This window comes from Oncorhynchus keta, unplaced genomic scaffold, assembly GCF_023373465.1.
Source record: "Oncorhynchus keta strain PuntledgeMale-10-30-2019 unplaced genomic scaffold, Oket_V2 Un_contig_28595_pilon_pilon, whole genome shotgun sequence".
In the NCBI taxonomy this organism is placed as follows: domain Eukaryota; kingdom Metazoa; phylum Chordata; class Actinopteri; order Salmoniformes; family Salmonidae; genus Oncorhynchus; species Oncorhynchus keta.
The window spans coordinates 18,030-32,449 of record NW_026286117.1 but is presented as its reverse complement, the minus strand read 5'-3'; the positions used below and the strand labels follow the sequence as shown (position 1 = coordinate 32,449).

Genomic DNA, 14,420 nt, shown 5'->3' with positions numbered 1-14,420 from the left:
TTATGACAGGGTTTATTAATGACAGGGTTTATTAATGACAGGGTTTATTAATGACAGGGTTGATTAATGACAGGGTTGATTAATGACAGGGTTTATTAATGACAGGGTTTATTAATGACAGGGTTGAACATGACAGGGTTGAACATGACAGGGTTTATTAATGACAGGGTTGAACATGACAGGGTTGAACATGACAGGGTTGATCATGACAGGGTTGATTCATGACATGGTTGATTCATGACAGGGTTGATCATGACAGGGTTGATCATGACAGGGTTGATCATGACAGGGTTGATCATGACAGGGTTTACTATGACAAGGTTTATCATAATGTACAAATCTCTATTCAGCTTCTATATCTGCGTAAAGGAAATTGTTATCTGTAAGAAGTAAGAGAACTGGTTATTTAACAATTATTTGTTTACTTTGTTTTCCAGAATGTTTTTGTTCAACTGTGTTACCCACTCCAGTCAGCAGGTGGCGATGAGAGTTTTTCAGGTGATGCTTCTTGCGTGACGTATAATGTAGTGGACGGGATGTTTTTTTCTACAACAACAATTCATCCACCTCGGTAGCGTGCTAGCCAACATAAAACCACAACATTTAAGCTCTTTAGGCAAGGTATATTAACCTCAGTGTTTTAAACACACTGTCAGAGTAACGTTAACTATTAAATAGGCCATTTAATTTAACATTTACGTTATTAGCTATCTGGCTAAGTAACACTCGGCTAATGCTAACTAGCTTACTTTCCTCGACCATGAGCTCACTAAGCTACTCCCTCCCTGCTAAAGAAGAGGAGGTCTGCTGGACGGTGAAAGATGTTCTCGTGAAAGAGGAGGAAGAGGAGACTGTTACAGTTAAACAAGAAGTAGAGGATGAGGCTGTTACAGTGAAAGAAGAGGAGAAAGACGTGAAAGAGGAAGAATTTACAGTGAAAGAAGAGGAAGAATATTTAAGAGTGAAAGAGGAGGATGCAGTTTTTGGAATGAAGGGGGAGATTACTGTCACGTTGGAGGAGGAAGGGAAGACTGGAGATCTGATTAACACGAGTAAGTACTATTTTAGAAACACTGTTTCTATCAGACTGTTTCTGTCAGAGTGTTTCTGACTCTGTAGTTGTTGAACTGTCTTACTAATGTGTCGTGTTAAAGACTGCCGACATTCGCAAAAACGCTGTCAAGCCACCCACTCTTCTGTTTCCGACTGCATTTTCTTACACCGAGATCATTCCGAAAGTTGTTAGTGCATTTTGGGGACACCAAAAGTACATTTTCCAATGGGAATACACAAGGATTTATGGTACCGCGTGTTTTCTGATGGGGGAGACTGAGGCGGATGCTCTTTAAACATCTCGATCAGCATCATCTGCAATACAAGTTTTTCAGGGATCTTTTTATTTCAGCTCCTGAAAGGTGGGACCCAACACTTTACATGGTGCGTTTATATTTGTTTTAAGTATATTTATAAAATGGGTGATACCCTTTTAAAGTACCTGGGACATTTGTCAAGTCTTGTTCCAGCCCATATGTGTCATCTACCTACGTTATATAGGTATGTAGGGTCATCTACCTACGTTATATAGGTATGTAGGTCATCTACCTACGTTATATAGGTATGTAGGTCATCTACCTACGTTATATAGGTATGTAGGTCATCTACCTACGTTATATAGGTATGTAGGTCATCTACCTACGTTATATAGGTATGTAGGTCATCTACCTACGTTATATAGGTATGTAGGTCATCTACCTACGTTATATAGGTATGTAGGTCATCTACCTACGTTATATAGGTATGTAGGTCATCTACCTACGTTATATAGGTATGTAGGTCATCTACCTACGTTATGTAGGTCATCTACCTACGTTATATAGGTATGTAGGTCATCTACCTACGTTATATAGTTATGTAGGTCATCTACCTACGTTATATAGGTATGTAGGTCATCTACCTACGTTATGTAGGTCATCTACCTACGTTATGTAGGTCATCTACCTACGTTATATAGGTATGTAGGTCATCTACCTACGTTATATAGGTATGTAGGTCATCTACCTACGTTATATAGGTATGTAGGTCATCTACCTACGTTATATAGGTATGTAGGTCATCTACCTACGTTATATAGGTATGTAGGTCATCTACCTACGTTATATAGGTATGTAGGTCATCTACCTACGTTATATAGGTATGTAGATCATCTACCTACGTTATATAGGTATGTAGATCATCTACCTACGTTATATAGGTATGTAGGTCATCTACCTACGTTATGTAGTTATGTAGGTCATCTACCTACGTTATATAGGTATGTAGGTCATCTACCTACGTTATATAGGTCATCTACCTACGTTATATAGGTATGTAGGTCATCTACCTACGTTATGTAGGTCATCTACCTACGTTATATAGGTATGTAGGTCATCTACCTACGTTATATAGGTCATCTACCTACGTTATATAGGTATGTAGGTCATCTACCTACGTTATACAGGTATGTAGGGTCATCTACCTACGTTATATAGGTATGTAGGTCATCTACCTACGTTATATAGGTATGTAGGTCATCTACCTACGTTATATAGGTATGTAGGTCATCTACCTACGTTATATAGGTCATCTACCTATGTTATATAGGTATGTAGGTCATCTACCTACGTTATATAGGAATGTAGGTCATCTACCTACGTTATATAGGTATGTAGGGTCATCTACCTACGTTATGTAGGTCATCTACCTACGTTATATAGGTATGTAGGTCATCTACCTACGTTATATAGGAATGTAGGTCATCTACCTACGTTATATAGGTATGTAGGTCATCTACCTACGTTATATAGGTATGTAGGTCATCAACCTACGTTATAAAGGTATGTAGGTCATCTACCTACGTTATATAGGTATGTAGGTCATCTACCTACGTTATATAGGTATGTAGGTCAACTACCTACGTTATATAGGTATGTAGGTCATCTACCTACGTTATATAGGTATGTAGGTCATCTACCTACGTTATATAGGTATGTAGGTCATCTACCTACGTTATATAGGTATGTAGGTCATCTACCTACGTTATATAGGTATGTAGGTCATCTACCTACGTTATATAGGTATGTAGGGTCATCTACCTACGTTATATAGGTATGTAGGGTCATCTACCTACGTTATGTAGGTCATCTACCTACGTTATATAGGTATGGCACGTCAGCTTTGACATCGTTTTTGCACATCTGCGTTAAACTAGACATCCGGTCGATGCCGATGTTGGCATTTTTAGTTAATATTGGCCGATTCTTTTGATATTCTTACCGATATATATCGTGCTTCCCGAATTAATATTAAAGTTTAAGATTGAATACATTTACGTTAAAATTTGCATTTCAGAATGTAGACGTACTGGACGTTATAAGGATCATAATGACGAGATGTTGGCTGTATCGTTCCTGGATCACAGGGTCTTACAGGAGGGGGCATGTTTTGGCCTAAAATGACCCACTTTCATCATGATGTTGTCAGAAAGGGGTTTGTGATACAAATGTAAAACATATTTCCACCCCATTTTAAGTTTCTATGTGAGAATTGGCAGAGATTCCACACACATTTTCCGAACCATGATGGTGTGGAATCACCGTGCACTGCCAATCCACTCCTTCTCAAGGACCTTTCCGATGCTCTGGTTCAGGTATCCCGGGGTCCCGGTGCTCGTTCAGGTAACCCTGGGTCCCGGTGCTCGTTCAGGTAACCCTGGGTCCTGGTGCTCGTTCAGGTAACCCTGGGTCCTGGTGCTCGTTCTGGTAACCCTGGGTCCTGGTGCTCGTTCAGGTAACCCTGGGTCCTGGTGCTCGTTCAGGTAACCCTGGGTCCCGGTGCTCGTTCAGGTAACCCTGGGTCCCGGTGCTCGTTCAGGTAACCCTGGGTCCTGGTGCTCGTTCAGGTAACCCTGGGGCCTGGTGCTCGTTCAGGTAACCCGGGGTCTCGGTGCTCGTTCAGGTAACCTGGGGGTCCCGGTGCACAGAAACTCATATTTTTGAAAAAAACACTCTTTGCCTACTCCATAATGTTTCATCATTAGATGCTACAGTCCTCCTTTAAGACTCTATAATGTTTCATCATTAAATGCTACAGTCCTCCTTTAAGACTCCATAATGTTTCATCATTAGATGCTACAGTCCTCCTTTAAGACTCCATAATGTTTAAACTGTAGATGCTACAGTCCTCCTTTAAGACTCCATAATATTTCATCATTAGATGCTACAATCCTCCTTTAAGACTCCATAATGTTTCATCATTAGATGCTACAGTCCTCCTTTAAGACTCCATAATGTTTAAGCTGTAGATGCAGGGCTCCGGGCAGCCGAGCGGAAATGGAGGAAAACTCGCCTCCCTGCGGACCTGGCATCCTTTCACTCCCTCCTCTCTACATTTTCCTCCTCTGTCTCTGCTGCTAAAGCCACTTTCTACCACTCTAAATTCCAAGCATCTGCCTCTAACCCTAGGAAGCTCTTTGCCACCTTCTCCTCCCTCCTGAATCCCCCTAATCCCTCTCTGCAGATGCGACTTCGTCAACCATTTTGAAAAGAAGGTCGGCGACATCCGATGCTCGTTTGCTAAGTCAAACGACACCGACTGTTTGCATCACACTGCCCTACCCTGTGCTCAGTCCTCTTTCTCCCCTCTCTCATCCAGATGAAATCCTCCGTCTTGTGACGGCCATAATGTTTCAACAACCTGCCCGCTTGACCCTAGTCCCCTCCTCTTAAGACTCCAGACCATTTCATCAGACCTTCTCCCTTCCTCACCTTAAGACTCCATAATGTTTCATCCCTACCGATGCTACAGTCCTCTTTACTTCTTGTTACCAGTCTTCTCCCTTAACCTCGACTCTGGCTAATCCCTTCCGTTTCATTGCACCCTTCTGAAAAAACCTACAGTCGATCCCTCCGATGTCAACAACTCACAGACCAGTATCCCTTCTTTATTTTCTCTCCAAAACTCTTGACAGTGCCGTCCTTGGCCAGCTCTCCCCTGCTATCTCTCTCTGAATTACCTTCTTGATCCAAATCAGTCAGGTTTCAAGACTAGTCATTCAACTGAGACTGCTCTCCTCTGTCATCATTAGGCGCTCCGCCTCCTAAAGACTAAACCCTCTCTCTCCTCTGCTCTGCTCTCATCCTTCTAGACCTATCCGATACTGTGAACCATCAGATCCTCCTCTCCACCCTCTCCGACCCATCTCCGTTTCCCACGCTTAGATTGCAGTCCTACCTGACAGGTCGCTCTACCAGGTGGCATCAGAGATCTGTCTCCTCACTGATAATGCTTCATCATTAGATGCTACAGTCCTCTGTTTAAGACTCCCTCTGTATTCGTGGCCCTCATCATTAGATGCTACAAGTCACTTGGCTCTGTCATAACCTCACATGGTCTCTCCTATCATTGCTATGCAGACGACACACAATTAATCTTCTCCTTTCCCCCTTCTGATGACCAGGTGGCTCCATCTCTGCATGTCTGGCAGACATATCAGTGTGGATGCGGATCACCACCTCAAGCTGAACCTCGGCAGAGACGGAGCTCTCTTCCTCCCGGGGGAAGGACTGCCCGTTCATCATGATCTCCAGCCATCCTTTGAAACTCCATTGTGTCCTCCTCCCAGAGCGCTAAGAACCTCCGTGATCCTGGACAACACCCTGTCGTTCTCAACTAACATCAAGGCGGTGGCCCGTTCCTTATTCACCTGCTCTACAACATCCACAGTATTTATTCATATTGCCTCACACAGGAATATTGAAATAATAGGCATTTTTATTTGGCTGCAATCTCCCTGTTGGCTGGGCTACTCCTGTGCCATATCAAAGATAAGATTGAGAGTTGAATCTCTGCTACTTCTCCAGAACGCCGCAGCCCGGTGGCCTTCCCAAGTTCTCTCACGTCCACCCCGCTCCTCCACTCTCTCCACTGGCTTCCAGTTGGGCAGCCGCTATAAGACCATGGTGCTTGCCACGGATATGTCCATTTGGGCACGGCACTCATATGATCCATTCTGATCAGGCCCCTACACCCAAACAAGGGCACTGCGTTCATGACCTCTGGCCTGCTCACCTCCCTGATCCATTGGGAAGCCACTATTGATCCATTTGGGAAGCCCATCAAAACTGTTTGGGAAGCCACTGGATCCCATTTGTGGAACAAACTCCCTCAGATCCAGGACAGCAGAGTCATATGGTCACCTTCCCCACCTGAAATCCATTTGGGAAGCCACTATATGATCCATTTGGGAAGCCACTATATGATCCATTTGGGAAGCCACTATATGATCCATTTGGGACTGCCACCATATGATCCATTTGGGAAGCCACCAATATGATCCATTGTGGGAAGCCACTATATGGTCCATTTGGGAAGATATATGATCCATTTGGGAAGCCACTTTCCATTTGGGAAGTCCACCATGTGATCCATTTGGGAAGCCACCATATGATCTATTTGGGAAGCCACTATATGATCCATTTTGGGAAGCCACTAATGATCCATTTGGGAAGCCACTATATGATCCATTTGGGAAGCCACTATATGATCCATTTGGGAAGCCACTATATGATCCATTTGGGAAGCCACTATATGATCCATTTGAGGAAGCCACCATATGATCCATTTGGGAAGCCACTATATGATCCATTTGGGAAGCCACTATGGATCCATTTGGGAAGCCACTATATGATCCATTTGGGAAGCCACTATATGATCCATTTGGGAAGCCACTATATGATCCATTTGGGAAGCCACTATATGATCCATTTGGGAAGCCACTATATGATCCATTTGGGAAGCCACTATATGAGCCATTTGGGAAGCCACTATATGGTCCATTTGGGAAGCCACTATATGATCCATTTGGGAAGCCACTATATGGTCCATTTGGGAAGCCACCATATGATCCATTTGGGAAGCCACCATATGGTCCATTTGGGAAGCCACCATATGATCCATTTGGGAAGCCACTATATGATCCATTTGGGAAGCCACTATATGATTCTTTACCAAGCCACCATGAATGTAAAAATTTGGGAAGCCACCTATGGTCCATTTGGGAAGCCACTATATGATCCATTTGGGAAGCCACTATATGATCCATTTGGGAAGCCACTATATGATCCATTTGGGAAGCCACTATATGATCCATTTGGGAAGCCACTACCATGGTCCATTTGGGAAGCCACTATATGATCTATTTGGGAAGCCACTATATGATCTATTTGGGAAGCCACCATATGATCTATTTGGGAAGCCACTATATGATCCATTTGGGAAGCCACTATTGGTCCATTTGGGAAGCCACTATATGGTCCATTTGGAAGCCACTATATCATAAATTTGGGAAGCCACTATATGATCCATTTGGGAAGCCACTATATGATCCATTTGAGTGTGGAAGCCACCATTGATCCATTTGGGAAGCCACCATATGATCCATTTGGGAAGCCACTATTGATCCATTTGGGAAGCCACTATATGATCCATTTGAAGCCACTTTGTCCATTTGCTAAGCCACTATATGATCCATTTGGGAAGGCACTGTATGATCAATTTGGGAAGCCACCATTTGATCCATTTGATAAGCCACCATATGATCTATTTGGGAAGCCACTATTGATTCATTTGAAGCCACCATATGATCCATTTGGGAAGCCACCATTGGTCCATTTGGGAAATTGTATGATCCATTTGGGAAGCCACTTTGATCCATTTGATAAGCCATTGTATGATCCATTTGGGAAGTTTTGATCCATTTGGGAAACTATATGAGTCCATTTGGAAGTGTTTTGATCTATTTGGGAAGCCACTATATGATCTATTTGGGAAGCCACCATATGATCTATTTGGGAAGCCACTATGGATGTCCATTTGTCTCTGCCATAAATGGTCCATTTGGGAAGCCACTTTGATCTATTTGGGAAGCCACTATATGATCTATTTGGGAAGCCACCATATGATCTCTTTGGGAAGCCACTATATGATCCATTTGGGAAGCCACTATATGGTCCATTTGGGAAGCCACTATATGAGTCCATTTGGGAAGCCACTATATGGTCCATTTGGGAAGCCACTATATGATCCATTTGGGAAGCCACTATATGATCCATTTAAAAAGCCACCATATGATCCATTTGGGAAGCCACCATATGATCCATTTGGGAAGCCACTATATGATCCATTTGGGAAGCCACTATATGATCCATTTGGGAAGCCACCTATATGATCCATTTGCTAAGCCACTATGATCCATTTGGGAAGGCACTATATGATCAATTTGGGAAGCCACCATATGATCCATTTGGGAAGCCACCATATGATCTATTTGGGAAGCCACTATATGATCCATTTGGGAAGCCACTATATGATCCATTTGAAGCCATTATATGATCCATTTGGGAAGCCACTATATGATCCATTTGCTAAGCCTCTGATATGATCCATTTGCTAAGCCACTATATGATCCATTTGGGAAGCCACTGGATCTGATCCATTTGGGAAGCCACCATATGATCCATTTGGGAAGCCACTATATGATCCATTTGGGAAGCCACCATATCAAATTAGTAACCGGAAGGTTGGGTGTCAAACCCCGACTGACAAGTTACAAATCTTGTTCTCCCCTGAACAGGCAGTTAACCCACTGTTCCCAGGCCGTCATGAAAATAAGAATATGTTCTTTCCTGACTTGCCTGGTTAAATAAAGGTAAATAAATTCAATTACCCATTTGGGAAGTCTTATCAACATAATGAATGTAAAAAACTGTATTGAAAAAGCTTGACCTCTGCTGGAGATTTGCAGGTCAAAGAAGGGCTGTGATTGGTTACATTTCCTACTATGCCAATTGGTCCATCACATAGAGATTGCTCTGAAACTCTGTCTAAATGGTCCATTGTTTAAAACTAGTGAGATCCTATGTCTGAAACTCTGATGCTCAGTTATGACTCTTTGTTGTTAAAATCTCTGTCTGATAAATGGTATGTTATGGAAGTGTTTTGTCTCTGTCTGATACATTGTATGAGTGTGGAAGTGTTTTGACTCTGTCTGATAAATTGAATGAGTGTGGAAGTGTTTTGACTCTGTCTGATAAATTGTATGAGTTTGGAAGTGTTTTGTCTCTGTCTGATAAATTGTATGAGTGTGGAAGTGTTTTGACTCTGTCTGATAAATTGAATGAGTGTGGAAGTGTTTTGACTGTCTGATAAATTGTATGAGTGTGGAAGTGTTTTGTCTCTGTCTGATAAATTGTATGAGTGTGGAAGTGTTTTGTCTCTGTCTGATAAATGGTATTCTCTGAGTGTGGAAGTGTTTTGTCTCTGTCTGATAAATGGTTGAGTGTTGAAGTGTTTTGTCTCTGTCTGATAAATTGTATGAGTGTGGAAGTGTTTTGTCTCTGTTGATAAATTGTATGAGTATTTAAGTGTTTTGTCTCTGTCTGATAAATGGTATGAGTGTGGAAGTGTTTTGTCTCTGTCTGATAAATTGTATGAGTGTGGAAGTGTTTTGAGGATACAATATACAGGTAACTGCCAAATAAAGGAGACGCTTGAGTCAATGAGGCAAACAAAGTCGACTGAACAAAAATATAAACGCAACATGCAGTATAGTGTTGTTCCCCTTGTTTCATAAGCTGAAATAAAAAGAACAGATATTTTCCATGCGGACAAAAAGTGTATTTCTCTCAAATTGTGTGCTCAAATTTGTAGTTATGACTCTTTATATGGGGTTTCCTTTAAAGAGTGGGCATTTATGACATTTTATGTTGGGGTTTCCTTTATTTTGGTAGTTATGACTCTTTATGTTGGGGATTCCTTTATTTTGGTAGTTATGACTCTTTATGTTGGGGATTCCTTTATTTTGGTAGTTAGACTCTTTATGTTGGGGATTCCATTATTTTTAGTTATGACTCTTTATGTTGGGGATTCCTTTATTTTGGTAGTTATGACTCTGCTATGTTGGGGATTCCATTATTTTGGTATTATGACTCTTTCATGTTAAACATTCCTTTATCTATGGTAGTTAGACTCTTTCATGTTAAAGGATTCCTTTATTTTGGTAGTTATGACTCTTTATGTTGGGGGATTCCATTTGGGCAGTTATGACTTTTATGTTGTCAGCCTTATAACTCTTATGTTATCTTTATTTTGGTAGTTAGGACTCTTTATGTTGGGGATTCATCTTTATTTTGGCAGTTATGACTCTTTATGTTGGGAGTTTCTTTATTTGGGCTCTTTACAACACTTTATGTTGGGGATTCCTTTATTTTGGTAGTTATGACTCTTTATGTTGAGGATTCATTTATTTTGTAGTTATGACTCTTTATGTTGAAGATTCATTTATTTTTATTATGACTCTTTCAGCCTGAAGATTGACTTTATTTGGGCAGTTACTCTGCTCAGCCTATTAACATGACATTTCTTTATTAATGGATAATTTATTCTTAATTTAAAAAAATGAAAAATTATCTATTATTATCCCTCTGCACAGCCCGGGATCGAACCTGGCATTATCTATTGATGCCTCAGAGCACTGCAGTGCCTTAGACCGACTTATCTATTATTAGGCCCCCCACGGATCATTTCTGAACCTGAATACATGTCAACAATCATTCCCCTCAAAGGACATTATTCTATGGATTAAAAGCCCTGTTCGGCCTTAAACATGACATTTTATTATTAACATGTCTGTTTTTAACGCAGGACTTGTTAAAGAGCTCTGTTCATTCAAACATGACATCCTATTCAACACCAGAATGTCACAGTCTGTAAGATGTGTTCACCGTCAAAGAACCATGACATTATCTATTATTATAGTGGGCCACCTGTAACAAAACATTAATCAATGGATCAAATGCAGCCTATGACATTGATTGAAATACTGTAGTCTACATATATATTATTATAGAGCTCTATTCAGCCTGTAACCATGACATTATCTATTATTATAGAGCTCTGTTCAGCCTGTAACCATGACATTATCTATTATTATAGAGCTCTGCTCAGCCTGTAACCATGACATTATCTATTATTATAGAGCTCTGCTCAGCCTGTAACCATGACATTATCTATTATTATAGAGCTCTGCTCAGCCTGTAACCATGACATTATCTATTATTATAGAGCTCTGCTCAGCCTGTAAACATGACATTATCTATTATTATAGAGCTCTGCTCAGCCTATAAACATGACATTATCTATTATTATAGAGCTCTGCTCAGCCTGTAAACATGACATTATCTATTATTATAGAGCTCTATTCAGCCTGTAAACATGACATTATCTATTATTATAGAGCTCTATTCAGCCTGTAACCATGACATTATCTATTATTATAGAGCTCTATTCAGCCTGTAAACATGACATTATCTATTATTATAGAGCTCTATTCAGCCTGTAACCATGACATTATCTATTATTATAGAGCTCTGCTCAGCCTGTAAACATGACATTATCTATTATTATAGAGCTCTATTCAGCCTGTAAACATGACATTATCTATTATTATAGAGCTCTATTCAGCCTGTAACCATGACATTATCTATTATTATAGAGCTCTGCTCAGCCTGTAAACATGACATTATCTATTATTATAGAGCTCTGATCAGCCTATAAACATGACAATATCTATTATTATAGAGCTCTGTTCAGCCTGTAAACATGACATTATCTATTATTATAGAGCTCTGCTCAGCCTGAAGACATGACATTATCTATTATTATAGAGCTCTGCTCAGCCTATAAACATGACATTATCTATTATTATAGAGCTCTATTTAGCCTGTAAACATGACATTATCTATTATTATAGAGCTCTGTTCAGCCTGTAACCATGACATTATCTATTATTATAGAGCTCTATTCAGCCTGTAACCATGACATTATCTATTATTATAGAGCTCTGTTCAGCCTGTAAACATTACATTATCTATTATTATAGAGCTCTGTTAAACCTGTAACCATGGCATTATCTATTATTATAGAGCTCTGCTCAGCCTGTAAACATGACATTATCTATTATTATAGAGCTCTGTTCAGCCTATAAACATGACATTATCTATTATTATAGAGCTCTGTTCAGCCTATAAACATGACATTATCTATTATTATAGAGCTCTGTTCAGCCTGTAACCATGACATTATCTATTATTATAGAGCTCTGTTCAGCCTGTAAACATGACATTATCTATTATTATAGATCTCTGCTCAGCCTAAAAACACAACATTCCATGAGAGCAAGATTCTAGTTGAAACTCTACATCTTTTGTTTTAAATTATTGAGGGATCTGATTTAGATTTAACGTCCTAGCAAGAGAGTGGTGGAGGTTTCATTCAGGTCTCTGTTTAAATAAACACTCTGTCTTTGGCAGGAGAAAGACCAGACTCAGAGGAACCAGAGACGTCCAAACCAACAAGACGACACCACTGCTCCCACTGTGGAAAGAGTTTTAACCATTTAAGGGACCTGCAACGACATGAGAGAATACACACAGGGGAGAAGCCTTTCCAATGCTCCCAGTGTGGAAAAAGTTTTTCCTTGTTAGCGAGCCTGAAACGACATGAGAGGACACACACAGGAGAGAAGCCTCATCACTGCTCCCAGTGTGGAAAGAGTTTTACCCAGTTAGGACACCTGAAAGTGCACGAGAGGATACACACAGGGGAGAAGCCCTACCACTGCTCCCAATGTGGAAAGAGTTTTAACCGGAAAGAATCCCTGAAAGAGCATGAAAGAATACACACAGTGCAGAAGCAAGAGAAACCGTACCACTGCTCCCACTGTGTAAAGGGTTTTAACCAGTTAGGGGACCTGAAAATGCATGAGAGAATACACACATGCGATAAATCTTTCCAATGCTTCCAGTGTGGAAAGAGTTTTTCCGCGTCAGGGTGCCTGAAAAGACATGAGAGAACACACACAGGGGGAAAACCTCATCACTGCTCCCAGTGTGGAAAGAGTTTTAACCGGAACGAACACCTGAAAGAGCATGAGAGAATACACACAGGAGACAAGCCCTACCACTGCTCCCAATGTAAAAAGAGTTTTGCCTGGTTAGGACACATGAGAAGACATGAGAGAACACACACAGGAGATAAGGATGTAGGCTGCTGAACAGTGGGACATGGAATAGATAAAGGCTGCTGAACAGTGGGACATAGGACAGATATAGGCTGAACAGTGGGACATAGGACAGATATAGGCTGAACAGTGGGACATAGGACAGATATAGGCTGAACAGTGGGACATAGGACAGATATAGGCTGAACAGTGGGACATAGGACAGATATAGACTGAACAGTGCGTCATAGGACAGATGTAGACTGAACAGTGGGACATAGGACAGGTGAAGGCTGAACAGTGGGACATAGGACATATATAGGCTGAACAGTGGGACATAGGACAGATATAGGCTGCTGAACAGTGGGACATAGGACATATATAGACTGAACAGTAGGACATAGGACATATATAGGCTGAACAGTGGGACATAGGACAGATATAGACTGAACAGTGGGACATAGGACAGATGTAGGCTGAACAGTGGGACATAGGACAGATGTAGGCTGAACAGTGGGACATAGGACAGGTGTAGGCTGAACAGTGGGACATAGGACAGATGTAGGCTGAACAGTGGGACATAGGACAGATGAAGGCTGCTGAACAGTAGGACATAGGACAGATGAAGGCTGAACAGTGGGACATAGGACAGATGAAGGCTGCTGAACAGTAGGACATAGGACAGATGTAGGCTGAACAGTGGGTCATAGGACAGATGAAGGCCCAATTAATGATGGGTCAGTAGTTCCCAGACACTCTGAATGTGTATTGACTTTCCAGTGTTTTCCCTCCTGCATGTATTATAAAGGATTGTGTTTGTGGATGTGTTTTCTGGGCGAGGGTTTGGTTTGTGCCCAAGCACAGCTGATTCAAATAACCAACTCATCATCAAGCTTTTCTTGATGTGTGTTAGAGGACCTGAAATCACATGAGAGAATATAGAGGCTCTGTTATAATCTACACCCGGCACAGCCAGAAGAGGACTGGCCACCCCACATAGCCTGGTTCCTCTCTAGGTTTCTTCCTAGGTTTTGTGCCTTTCTATGGAGTTTTTTATGAGAGAATATAGAGGCTCTGTTCTGACTGTTGTTTTTGACTGAGAATATTTCTTGTTTTTCTCTTTTCCTTTAATGGTTGAAATGTTCTGGATTCACTGACCTTCATGTCTTAAAGTAATGATGGACTGACCTTCATGTCTTAAAGTAATGATGGACTGTTGTATTGACTGACCTTCATGTCTTAAAGTAATGATGGACTGTTGTATGGACTGACCTTCATGTCTTAAAGTAATGATGGACTGTTGTATTGACTGACCTTCATGTCTTAA

The 14,420-nt window shown here is 41.1% G+C and overlaps 1 protein-coding gene across 3 annotated transcripts; it reads left to right on the top strand.

Annotated features, from left to right (window-relative positions):
- The first annotated feature begins 483 nt into the window (after positions 1-483).
- Positions 484-14,049, top strand: LOC127923163 (zinc finger protein 239-like). Of its 3 annotated transcripts, none has more exons than XR_008113528.1 (3): positions 484-1,052; positions 12,405-13,379; positions 13,440-14,049. XR_008113528.1 is itself a non-coding variant. In XM_052507103.1 (2 exons), exons 1-2 carry the CDS (start codon positions 734-736, stop codon positions 13,145-13,147), a joined length of 1,062 nt encoding a protein of 353 aa, XP_052363063.1. In that variant the 5' UTR covers positions 484-733; the 3' UTR covers positions 13,148-14,049. The 3 variants fall into 3 exon arrangements, 1 of the variants encoding a protein (XP_052363063.1); XR_008113529.1 differs by having other exon boundaries at positions 12,405-13,622; positions 13,653-14,049; XM_052507103.1 differs by having other exon boundaries at positions 12,405-14,049.
- The last annotated feature ends 371 nt before the right edge of the window (positions 14,050-14,420 follow it).